The sequence below is a fragment of the Eptatretus burgeri genome, chromosome 1 (genome assembly GCF_056783735.1).
Source record: "Eptatretus burgeri isolate ZD-2024b chromosome 1, Ebu_testis_v1, whole genome shotgun sequence".
NCBI classification, from domain to species: Eukaryota; Metazoa; Chordata; class Myxini; order Myxiniformes; family Myxinidae; genus Eptatretus; species Eptatretus burgeri.
In genome coordinates, this window is record NC_140961.1 from 127,170,723 (window position 1) to 127,183,693 (window position 12,971).

At 44.2% G+C, this 12,971-nt stretch overlaps 1 protein-coding gene across 1 annotated transcript in view; it reads right to left on the reverse strand.

Moving 5' to 3' along the window:
• Window positions 1–11,721: 11,721 nt before the first annotated feature.
• Window positions 11,722–12,971, reverse strand: part of LOC147035378 (vomeronasal type-2 receptor 116-like) — a 107,513-nt gene continuing 106,263 nt past the window's right edge. The window contains exon 3 of the mRNA XM_085896527.1: window positions 11,722–12,641. Coding sequence (XP_085752653.1) covers window positions 12,154–12,641 — 488 coding nt within the window. The 3' untranslated portion in view covers window positions 11,722–12,153. The remainder of the gene's footprint in view (window positions 12,642–12,971) is intronic.

Below are 12,971 nucleotides of genomic sequence, written 5' to 3' on the forward strand. Positions count from 1 at the left end.
CCAAATATCATGAAGATTATGTTTCGTAATGATGTTTGCAAAAAGTTTTGCGGTACATGGTTGGGGTTCCGGCCCATTCCGATCAAATGAAGCATTAACAGCACAGTTAAAATCGCCACCAATAATTAGACAAGTCTGCAAATCCAGTGTTTGCAGGAATTTTCTCAGTTCAGCAAAAAAGAAGACCTGCTCGTCATTTTTGCTTGGAGCATACACATTGAGAATTGTGAACTTGATCTGATTGATAGAGAAGGTCATGGAGGCAAGGTGTCCATCAATAATACTCACAAATTTAAGGCAGGACGGATGGAAATGTTTCCCTAAGACAAACATGATGTCTGCCTTCGACGTGGAGTTGTTACTGAAGAAACATTCCTTGTCCATAAATCGTCGCCACTGAGCCTGAACAGATCGGACAGCATGGGTCTCTTGTAACAAAGCTATGTCGAGACCGTTGACCGCTACCAACTGTTTAATTTGGATCTTGCGGAGCGGACTCCCACCACCATTAACATTTATTGTTCCAATCTTGAAACTGGCCATGAGGAAAATGATAGTTCCTAAGAATAAGATCAGAAGCGGGATAATTGATTAGGATCCCTTTTCGCCTTGGCAATCAGTTTTTTTTAAGCGGTGACAGTGTGTCTGGTGGAAAACGAATAAGTCAGGCTTACGTACGATAGCCTGAGCACACTCAAGGAAGGACGGTAGATCTGGAAAGTATTCCGTCAGGTTTATATTGCGTTTCCTATATGTATTTTGCAAGAAGAGTCTTATTTGTTCAGAGGGGGAAGGACTTTGACTGGTGAGCTTCTCCACCGTTTCCACCTGACTGTTCCTGTTTGCTACCTCCTGGTCAGATTCGTCAGAGTCGGTTTTAGTTTCCGAGTCACACAAACTTGTACTGTCCTGCATTTCGATACTGTCGTAAGTATTGATACACGGATCTGTACTGGTTACCACGTCTATGTGCTCTTCCATTGTGGGAACATCTCCTGGTGAAGTAATGGAAATGATCGGGGGGAGTTGATGAAACAGAAACACCATCAGTGGATGTAGCGATATCGCTTCCCTCGATCGTAACGGTGTTATCGACCTCCAATGGCGTGGAGGTATACAGTACTTTGGGGGTCTCTCGTAAAACATCCATTTTAACATTTCCTGCGTTTCCAGCTTCACCACGTGATGAGATGGGAGCAGTAACAGGGTTAACATTTGTTTCACTATTTCCCGCTGACAAGGATTCAGGGTTAACATTTACCAAAGTGACAGCAGGATCATCACTAGTGGTCTGTGTATCACCCTCAATGGACTTTCCAATAGGAAAGTTTTTAACGAGTGAAACAGTTTTCTTCACTGCAATAACAGGTCAAGTGGTCTCTGTAAGGGAGGAGTCTCTGTTCTCACCGGCAAGTAGGCTGAACTTGTTGTTCGTTGGTACCGGGGTCTGGGTCCATTCCGGGTAGGCCTTGTAGAGTGACGTCAGTCACAACTGCAGGAACATTACCGACAGATTCCTCGTTTGTAAATGTTCCTTTCTTCTGGGTTAAACGACCATCAGGTAAAGTCTTTCTCTTTCTTGATGAAACGATGGTGAAACCATCCCAAACATTCGTTTTGCTGTTTAGACTATCGGACTGAGAGGACTGGGGGTTGTAACCAGACACGGGAGGTGGAGGTGGAGGTGGAGGTGGAGGTGGAGGTGGACGTGGAGGTGGAGGTGGAGGTGGAGGTGGAGGTGGAGGTGGAGGTGGAGGTGGAGGTGGAGGTGGAGGTGGAGGTGGAGGTGGAGGTGAAGGTGAAGGTGAAGGTGAAGGTGAAGGTGAAGGTGAAGGTGAAGGTGAAGGTGAAGAAGAAGAAGAAGAAGAAGAAGAAGAAGAAGAAGTATTCTTGTTGACGAGGTTTGTTTCATCGTTTGACGAGGTTGACTTTGGGCAAGATCGTTTCAAGTGTCCGAAATTACCACATTCGAAACATTTCAGGGTGTCAGTGGTTACCTAGACCTGGTAATCATGATTTTCAATTTTGAGTTTTAAAACGATGTTCAAGGTTCTTTCAGCGTTAGAGGGAGGAAGCACCACATGAGCTTGTCTCCGAAAAGACATCACATGCTTCATCCGATCGTCCTGGCTTCGTAAACGTAACATGGTGATCTGAGAAACCACAGATCCATTACGAGATAATTCGGAGATCAGTGTCTGATTTTTCAGGAAAGGGGGAGCGTTCGAGATCATGACCTTCACGGCCGGTGTGTCCAGAGGGGAGACGAGCACGAAATGTCCGTCATCTGTTGATAGTCCGGTCGATACGATTTCGTGAACCAGTTCTGTCTCAGACACGAAGATTACCACACGTTTGTTCATTCGCGAGGCTGCACGAACTTTTTCAGTGCCGACTATGTTTCCCGTAGCGATAACGAGATCCTAGATGCTTAAGTCGTCGGGTGCGACACAGACGACGCCATGTTTTCTTGTTAATGCTTCAAATGCCAAATAACGGGAATAAGAAGTCATGTTTCGGAGGGGGGAGGTGGGGCGATTGCTCTCGTGCAGTAAGTAATTAAATACGAGCCGAGACAGGTTTCCAAAGGAAATAAACACAGCGACAGTGAGGAAAAAAAACGATCAGTTGAAGGGCCGGGATGGGCCGCCAACTAAAAGCTATCTACAAGAAGCTGTGGGCTCTTTCTCTCTCTATCTCGGGGAAAAGGTATGCGAGGAGAAAACAAGGGGATGGGGAGGGGAAGAGATGAACCGAAGGCCAAACCGTGAAATAACAAGGACAGATGGGCGGGGTGGGGTGGGGTGACGACGGTGCGAGGGAAGGCCGGAGCACGAGGTCTAAAAAAGAGGGGAGGGAAGAGGGGAGGGTGGGAGCACAAATAACGATGCGTAGAAGGAAACAAAGGAAGGGAGGTGAAAAACGATGTGAAAGGGGATAGGAAGGTGAAAAAAGGGCAGATCACAGCTCACCAAGACCACACAGCCGCCATGACACTCCACTCGACTCACCAACAGCCAGCAGGGGGCGAAAGAGAGAGAGAGCGAGAGAGAGAGGAGAGTACTGCACTGCATTGTGAGAGGGGAGAACAAGGATGGGACAAAGAGAGAGAAAGAGAAAGTTTGGTGGGGGTAGGGGAGTCAGCAGAGAGAATATGTTGTGCATCGTGAACAACACACACACACACACACACACACACACACACACACACACACACACACACACACACACACACACACACACACACACACACACACACACACACACACACACACAAATGTTTGGCCGATTTCGGCAATTTTTTGGGGATCGGGAGTTTGCAGTCAGTGTGATTATCAGCAACAGTAATTGCTGTGCACACCCCAGAAATGTTGAGTGGCTTTCACCGAAAAACAATATCGCATTTATCAAGACGTTTCAGGGATATGTTCACAAACATTATTCTTAAATAAACAGCTGAATGAGCTGATTGTAAATGGGTGGAAAAAAAAGTTGGGCTTGATAATTTGAAACACACATTTATGGGGCAAATGACACGGAAATCGGATGTTATTTGACAACTCACTCCGGTTGACAGTGCACAAACAACTCACTCAGGACGACGGAGCATGAACCACTTGCACACAGCGAAGGTGGACGAACCATTTGCTCAGGGTGATGGAGCATGAACCACTCTATCAGGGCGAAGGAGGATGAACCACTCACTTTGGGCGATGGAGCACAAACCACTTACTCAGGACGATGGAGCATGAACCACTTGCATATGGCGATGGAGGACGAACCACTCGCTCAGGGTGAAGGAGCACAAACCACTCGCTCAGGGCGAAGGAGGACGAACCACTTGCACAGGGTGACGGAGCATGAACCACTCACTCAGGGCGAAGGAGCATGAACCACTCACTCAGGGCGAAGGAGCATGAACCACTCACTCAGGGCGATGGAGCATGAACCACTTGCTCAGGGTGACGGAGCATGAACCACGAGCTCAGGGCAAAGGAAGACGAACCACTTGCTCAGGATGACGGAGTATGAACCACGCGTTCAGGGAAAAGGAGCACAAACCACTCACTCAGGGCAAAGGAGCACGAACCACTCACTCAGGACGACGGAGCATGAACCACTTGCACACGGCCACGGAGGATGAACCACTTGCACACGGCCACGGAGGATGAACCACTCGCACAGGGTGACGGAGCATGAACCACTCGCACAGGGCAATGGAGCATGAACCATTTGCTCAGGGCAATGGAGCACGAACCACTCACACAGGGCGACAGCGCATGAACCGCTTGCTCAGAGCGACGGAGCATGAACCACTCACTCACGGTGACGGAGCATGAACCACTTGCTCAGGGCGACGGAGCATGGACCTCTGGCTCAGGGTGACGGAGCATGGACATCTCGCTCATGGTAAGGGAGCATGAACCACTGGCTCATCCCAATGGAGCACGAACCACTTGCGACTGGTGACAGAGCACAAACCACTCGCTCAGGGTGATTGAGCACGGACCACTCGCTCAGGGTGACGGAGTACTGACGACTCGCTCAGGGCGATGGAGCACAAACCACTCGCTCTGAATGACATCGCGTGATACCGCTCTTGACAATGGATGCTTGGCAAGTGGCTTAACAATCATGTAAGTACTCCGATTCAATGATTGACAAGAAACACTTAGCCAGGCTATTACTACATACCATTTCGAATCCCTTTAACCTTAAAGCCGGTCTTCACCGTGTACGCAACAGTTAATGAAATAAAATGAATTTACTCAAATAATGACTTTGTGATGTCTCCAGGATTGTTCTGCATCAAGCAGTAACTCTTTTATGGACAAAGTTCAATCGCACGTGAAATAAACATTGCAGAAAATCCGCCATTTTGCCTGCTCGTCTGTGCACCCGTCACGTGGTGCATGAGTTTGGTGTCTCTGCAAACGTGATAACTTTTTATTTTTTAAGTCCGTTTTACACCAAATTTACTTTGATTCCCTGTGCAGTGCCTTGAATAAACTCTGGAAATGCAGACACAGATCTGGCAGATGTGATGGAGAGGCAGGCCTTCTGGGGGACAGGGTCGAGCAGTGAATGCATTAAATCATACAGCTCAATGATGCTGGTTAATTTTGGCACATTCCTTAATTTTTTGTTCCCTAAAAATATTTCTCCAAACAGTAGAAAAAGATAAGTTTAATGCTTTGGAAATGTCACATTTTCTTGTGTGTGTTCTCTTTCTTAATTCATTTTTCTTAATGCCTTGCTTGCTTAGAGTAAACAGGTATATCGTCTTAGTTATAAGACTCATTATTTCTTTATATTATCAGATTTCACAAGAGATTTTGGCACTTATTTAGTCTGGACGATATCCATTCCTCAAAACAGGAATAATATTTCGATGCTCAACTGTCGTAGAGGGAGGGGGTGGGGGGGGTTTGGGCCCGACGTGGATGGATAACCAAATAGTTCCTCTTGGAGGGGAACACGTGATACTTGGAGATTAATGCACACAGGGGACTGTCGGGGCTAAGCAGGTGACAGATTTGTTCACCACGACAGAATCACGAGGGTTTATACTCGAGCAAAGTTATGGAATCCATCATCGCTTCAGACATTAAATCCTTCCTCTTCTCCAATGGCTTGATTTCCGATCATCAGTTTGGTTTCAGAACAGATCACTCTACCCTGGATATGCTTCTTCTGCTCTCCCAACAATGGATGGAGGTCCTCAATGCCGGACATGAAATCAGAGCCATATCCCTTGACATATCGCATGCTATTGACACGGTCCGGCACCCTGCCCTTCTCACCAAACTATCTTCCTGTGGTATCCAAGGCCATCTCCTCTCATGGCTCGCAGACTTCTTCTCCTGTCGCAGCCAACGTGTGGCCCTAAATGGAGTTCTTTCATCCCCTCTTCTTGTCCAGACTGGAGTTCCTCAAGGTACGTTCTGGGACCTGTTCTCTTTCTAGATTTCATAAATGATCTCTCCGACTCTGAAAAATCCTCTTTATCTCTTTGTTCATGACTCCACCCTATGTCGTACCATCTATTATGCTTCAGAATGGCAAGCCATAGCTTCTTCACTCTTTGCAGATCTGGGTAAAATCACAAACTCATCCAACACATGGAACATGTCATTCAATCCTGAAAAATCTCACACTTTCACGATGTCTCTTCGAAAGGACCATTTCGAACCCCCCCCCCCGCCCCCAAACACATCTACTTTCTCAACAATCCTCTGGAAGAAGTTCTTTCATTCAAGCTTCTGGGTCTCACGATCTGCCATGATCTTTAATGGAATTGCCACATTTCCAAGCTGGCCTCCAAAGCCAGTCGCCGACTGGGAATCCTCCATCGTGCAAAGTCCTTCCTCAGCCCACCTGAGCGACTGACCACATACAAAGCTTTCGTCCGCAGCCTGATGGAGTACTGCTCTCCCTCTGGGATGGTGCTCCTGCCTCCCACCTTTCTCGGCTTCACGCTGTGGAAACCAAGGCATTTAGGATCAAGGGTATTTCCCTCAATGAGGCCGAGTCTTTGGGCCTCTCACTCTCTCACCGCAGGCAGGTTGGTCGTCTTTCTGTTTTCTACACTCTCCTCTCTGGTCTTCCCACCCACCCCCCCCCCCCGCTCTATCAGCGATATGTCCCCACCATATTTCCGCAGGTCGCTCAAGGTCCCTCAATAATCCCCTTCTGGTAAAACTACCAAAATCAAGAATCACTGCTCACCATTTTTTCCGCTTTTTTCAAGCCTTTGGAATAAATTCCCAGACTCTCTTCAATCCCATTCTTCCCTCCAGATCTTCAAAACGCCTTTTAACCACCATCTCTTTTTTCCCCCCCACACAAACGGCGATCTTTTCTACCCCCGATAATCCACCCAAGCCCACCTCCTTCAAATTCTCTGCTTTCCTTCCTGAAAGTCCCTGTAATGTCCATCTTGTATACCCCGTGTTCCCCGCCCCATCCCTCTCCCTTCCACAGATCTCCTAATGTCTCTTTTCCCCACTGTTTTGTCCTTCCCTCTCGGACCCCGCTTGTCTCCTGCCCCCCCTTGCTGTGCATGGTGTTTGTTAGCTCTCATCCGAGCCTCAACAAGGAAAAACAGATTTTCAACAACGAGCCTATTATTAGACTTTTGACAATATAATGTTGCTGCTTTTACATTCTTACATATTTCAAAGTGTGCTCCGATTAACAATGGTAACAGATTGTGAATCTCTCTCTCATAACAACTGGATACTCGAACCTTAACAATCCTTGGCAATGCTCTGTTCCCCCAAGTCCCCTTTCTCTCTGGAAAACAAACTCGAGTAAAATGGCGATCATTAGTAAAGCTCCGTTAAAATCCTCATCACTATCTGCTGGATTATTACGAGTAAATACCCATCTCTACCTTGAGGAGGCGACATTTCGCAGGAAAAATCGGGGTCCAAATGATAACTCTGCAAAGCAGTGTTTCTCAAGGTGGGGCGTGGCAATATTTTGGTGGGGCATGAGGATTCAAAACCCTTTTCAAGATCAAAGGAACCATGATGTGGCTGTCTGAGGAGAGCGAAAAGAAATACCCAAACTCGACTACTTTGGCAAGGGAAGTATTGATAAATTTTCCATCATCTTATTTAGTCGAATGTGGATTTAGTGTTGTGTCCAATTTGCTGCAGGCGAAGAGAAATCGACTGGAAATCACGAAATGTGGTGACAATGCTGAAACGGACAAAATTGGTTCCTCGAATCAAACAAATCTGAAGCCAGCGTCAAGGGCAAGGCTCCCATTGAAGTGAGTAGCAATTGAATAAAATTTGCAATAAAGTTTTAATGAAGCCTTTTGAATACATATGTAGTATATACTGTAGTGTCTCCGATCATGGTGGGGCATACGATTTTTTTGAAAATCAAAGTGGGGCATGGGACAAAATAGGTTGAGAAACACTGGTGTAAAGTAATACTGGAGATAAGAATCAGAGTTACGGTTTGGAGCGGGGCTCGACCATTTGGCAAGATCAAGTGGAATCCAATCACAACCCAGATAGGAGGGATTGGGGTGAACGGCTGGACTTTTGACCAGTTAGTCATTATTAATCAATCTAATGCTGCCCCTAACCATAATGACACATAGATAATCACTAAGGGCTTCGACTATGGCTAATTTTTGTGTAAGGAACAAGTTTTTTTTGCTGCTTTTACGCTTCCAATCTAAACATTTCTTCTACTGATGGTGTTGCTTCCTCTCGCGAGGAGGTTGGCAAAGAAGGCCAGTTGTCTGGTGGAGAATGCCTTTCCGACATATTCAACGTTTTCGGCGACCAAGTCCAAGATGCTTCCGTGGCCGATTCATCTCTCGAGTCTTCCAAGTTGAAACACTCGCAACACCAAAACAGATTGCTGGTCAAAGGGATGACAACGTCCAGGAATTCAAGAAAATTGATAACCTACAATTTAAGTTTTTTGATTTCAACACTAAGCATTCTGACTTGCCTGTTTTAAAGCAAACTCATTCTTTCTTCCGGGTTCAGTGGGTTATCTTCAAATTCCAATTCTACGACTCTCGTTGAACCACGACTGATGAACCTATGCTGCAAGGGAAGGCATGAACTCGTAAGCCTTTGGGTCAAAGATGTATTTGGTTTATGAGAAGCACCGAGTCTGTTAACGACTCTTCTGGTGTGCTTAAAAAAAAAGTATACAACAATTTTTAAAAAGATCACACCTCATATCGAGACTACGGGACCTCCGATTTTCATGATCTCCTCACCAACCAGCACCTGATAAATTGTGCTTCCCACCACAAGTTTGAATGCATGTTACAACGTGGAATCATTGGATCATCATCCAGCAGTTGGGCTTCACCACTGCATGTGGTACCCCAAAAGACACCTGGGGATTGGTGTCATTACAGGGATTACAGGTCCATAAACAATGTGACTGTTCCAGAACGTCACCTCATTCCACACATTCAGGATTTATCATGACATTCCATGGCACTGCAATCTTCTCGTAGGTAGACCTCGTTTGTGTGTACCATCACATTCCCATGGATCCAGATGCATCCCGAAACAGCAGTCTACACGCTTTTGGGTCTACGCAATGCTGCCCAAACCTTTCAACATTTTATCGTTCAGGTGCTCTGTGGATTACATGTCTGCTACGTGTATAAAGATGATATGCTGATGACCAACGCAATCACAGGAAAACATCAGGAATACCGAAATCTTCTCTTCACCCATTTGCAGGACTTCGGCATCATCATCAATCCCACAAGATGCATACTCAGCATTCCAGAGGTGAATTTCCTCGGCCACTGTGTTAACCTCTCAAGCATCCGTCCGCTCGAGGAGAAGGTGCTGATTATTCGGGATTTCCATTACAATCATCTCAATGCAAACTGAGTGCTTTTGGCCTCGTAAACTTCTGCCATTGATTTATTCAAAAACACAGTCACAATACCGCAGCCACTAAATGATTTACTCGTAACTGTTGAACACCTTGAAATGTTCCAAAGGTTAGAGCCAACTTTGTCAGCCTTCTACATAATCAAAGACACACCAGCCAATCCCTCACTCCTGATCCATCCAAAGCAAGAGGCACCAACAAGCCTTGTAGTGGATGCATCTGAGGTCGCGGTGGATGTGGCTCTTCACCAGTGCATCGATGGCAACTAGCGTCTCCTCGACTCTTCTCTAAAATGGCAAATAGATAAATAAAGAACCAATTCAGGGAGATAAAAAGAGAGGAAAATGAACAAAAATAAAATGAAAAGCAAGAATTGTAATGAATAAAGAGAAATGTGAAAAGTAGAAAAAGGGTGAAAGGAACAAATATCAAAGATGTCAAAATAAAGGAAAGGAACAAAATATACTGCCTTGGAGCACTCTTCCCCTGGGAGGGAAAGGAGAGGGTGTTATTGATTGCAACATATCAATTTAACTGTGCAAGTGGAAGAATTGTGAGAATGCCAGATTTGAAGGCAACCTTGAAAGCACAGGCAGTGAACTTTTCAAACAAAATAGAATGCCAAACTTTGTCAGATGCACATGGTATGTCCAGGGAAAGGGTCCTGACCTCCTCTTTGAGATTTACAGCTTTTGGCATTGGCTGGCAGCAGCAGGTCCAGAGTTGAGTGACTGGACAGAATCCAAACATTCAGTGCCTTCAGGAAGTATTCAGACCCCTCGACTTTCGTCACAATTTGTTGTGTTCCAGTCTGAATTGAAAATGGATTAAATTTAATATTTTTGTCACCAGTCGACAAATAATACCCCACAATGACAACGTGAAAACATGTTTTGAGAACTTTTTTTACAAATTAATTAAAAATGAAAAGCTGAAATGTCTTACGTCAATAAGTATTCAACCCCTTTGTGATAACACCCCAAAATTGAGTTCAGGTGCATTCGATTTCCTTTGATCACCCTTGAGATGTCTCGACAACTTGATTGGAGTCCACCTTTGGTGAATTCAATTGATTGGACATGATTTAGAAAGAAGCACACCTTTCTATACAAGGTCCCACAGTTGACAGTGTATGTCAGCAGAAACTCAACCATGAATTCCAAGAAACTGTCCATCGATCTCTGAGAAAAAATTGTGAGGAGGCATAGATCTCGGGAACAATATAAAACAATTTTTATAGTGTTGAAAGTTCCCTAGAGCACAGTGAGTTCCCATCTGAGCCCATCACAGAAGCAAGATCTTGGCTGGGTGCAAGTTTCTCAACTTTCTGTGGTGAGAAAGATAAAGTCCAGTGGACTGTGGGTATGAGAGTTTCGGTTGACAGGTTAAAGTAAATGCTCATGTCACGGTTGGAAGAGAACAGAACAGAAAGAAGAGAAAACACAGTGGAAAGCAGGGAAAGACACCAACATTAGGGGAGAAGGATACAATGAGGAGGAAAACTTGTCAGAAGAATGGGCAAGGAAAAGAGTTTGAGCACGTTGGGGAGGGGGAAGGAAGGGACAACATCGGAGATGAACAAGCTGGATACAAGCTCAAACACCACAAGAAGCCTCACACCATGCTCATATTAATTCCGTAGAGACCAAGGCCTTCAATATTATTGGAATCAACCAGAGTGAAGTTGCATCTATGGACCGATCACTTTTCATTGCAAACAGTTTGGTGGATTTACTGTCTTCTTCCGTCTCCTTTCTGGTTTTGCACCTTCTGCTCTTTCTGTCATTTGTTCCCCCCACTCCCAACCCCCTAGTTTTCCTCAGGGTGAACGTGGTCCACCATCAATCCCCTTCTGGTGAAACTCCAAAAATCCAGAATCACTGTTCACCTGCACTCATTTCTTCCTCTTTTATCCCACCTGTGGAATCAACTTCCATGTCATCTTCAATCTCATTCTTCCATCCAAGTCTTCAAGACACCTGTTCCTTCCCATCTCAGTTCATCCCTAGTCCCAAACCATGATGTTTTCTACCCTTGGTACCATTACCAACATGATCAGCAAAATACTTGCACTCCAACTGAGACTCATTTTGATGCATGCCATCAAAATTAAAGAGGGGAAGAACATCTGCCTCATGTGTTTGTGGAACCATCGTATAATTTTGATACATCTGTGAAATAATAAATGAGATTGCATGCATCTAAGATTTTTTTTTTTACTTTGAATAAATTTCCACCATGAAGAGTGATCCTATAGAATGTATTAATCTCAATCTCAACCAACATTTATGTTAATCGTTTTACACAGTTTTATTGGCTGTGATCAGTTGTATTGAACCTTATTTGACAGAAATCATTTTTGAAACTTGAAATACATATGGAGTGAAATGTAATAATCGAATAAGAAATTCCCTTCCACTGGTAATACTCGACATTCAGGAAAATATGTTGCTCGCTTCTCCTCTCCTCCTCCTCCCTTCCTTCTTCTTTGCCTCTCCATCACTCTCGGGCACTCCTCCTCTCCTGCTGTCATCCACTTCTCCTGCACTTCTTTTCTAATGTGATTGCACTTCATTGCTTTCTCATCATCCAACAATTAATCTGTTCTCAATATTATGAAGAACAAAAAACTTAACGCAGCAAGAATTACAATAAATTAAACAAATCATCACATCAGGTCCCTTTGAGGATGCATTATAATCTGTTATAATTACACTTAACGACAACATGCATTCCAAGTATCGAAACGACACAAAATATTCAGGAAGTACAAAGGACATGAGCTTTGAATAGAACTAAGTATCCCTTGGGTAAGAAGATACACCCGCAGCAACCATAACCGATGGAAACCAGAGCAAACATTTCTGTGGCAACAGTGAATTTCCCTTGGGTGCTGCTGTAGGCAGGAATGAAAGCCAAGGTAACAAGAAGGTAGAATATCAAACTGAAGCTCAGAAACTTGGTTTCATTGAAAGCTGTTTTCAGTGTCTGTGCTTTTGAGACCAAAACAAATGCAGCAAAAGCAAGTATGCCTGGGTAGGTGATTGAACAGATGATCCAGACCAATGAGGCCCCAGTACATTCCAACACAATGACTCCATCTCGCACATCCATGTTAACGTTGACTCGTGGCTGGTTCATCAACGCCCAAGATAAACAGAAAATGAGTTCTGGTACTACACTGATCAGCAGAAATATTTCTCGCCAATAATGACAAACTGGCAAAATTTTCCACATTTTTATCTCATCTAAATGGGCAAAAAAAGAGAAAGAAATAGTTAATATATACTCTTTTAAACCCTCAGTTAAATTCCTGAATGGGGTAACATATAAAGTGAACAAAAGTTGATAAATCATGTCATTCTAAACCTTGGATTTTACAAAATAAAAAATTAATAAAAGTATATATATATATATATATATATATATATATATATATATATATATATATATATATATATATATATATATATATATATATATATATGCATATACATGAATAATAAATCCATGTGTGCATGTGTTAAAATTACGAGTCAAATTTCTCTTGACAGCGGTGAGAAGGTGTAATTGAAGGT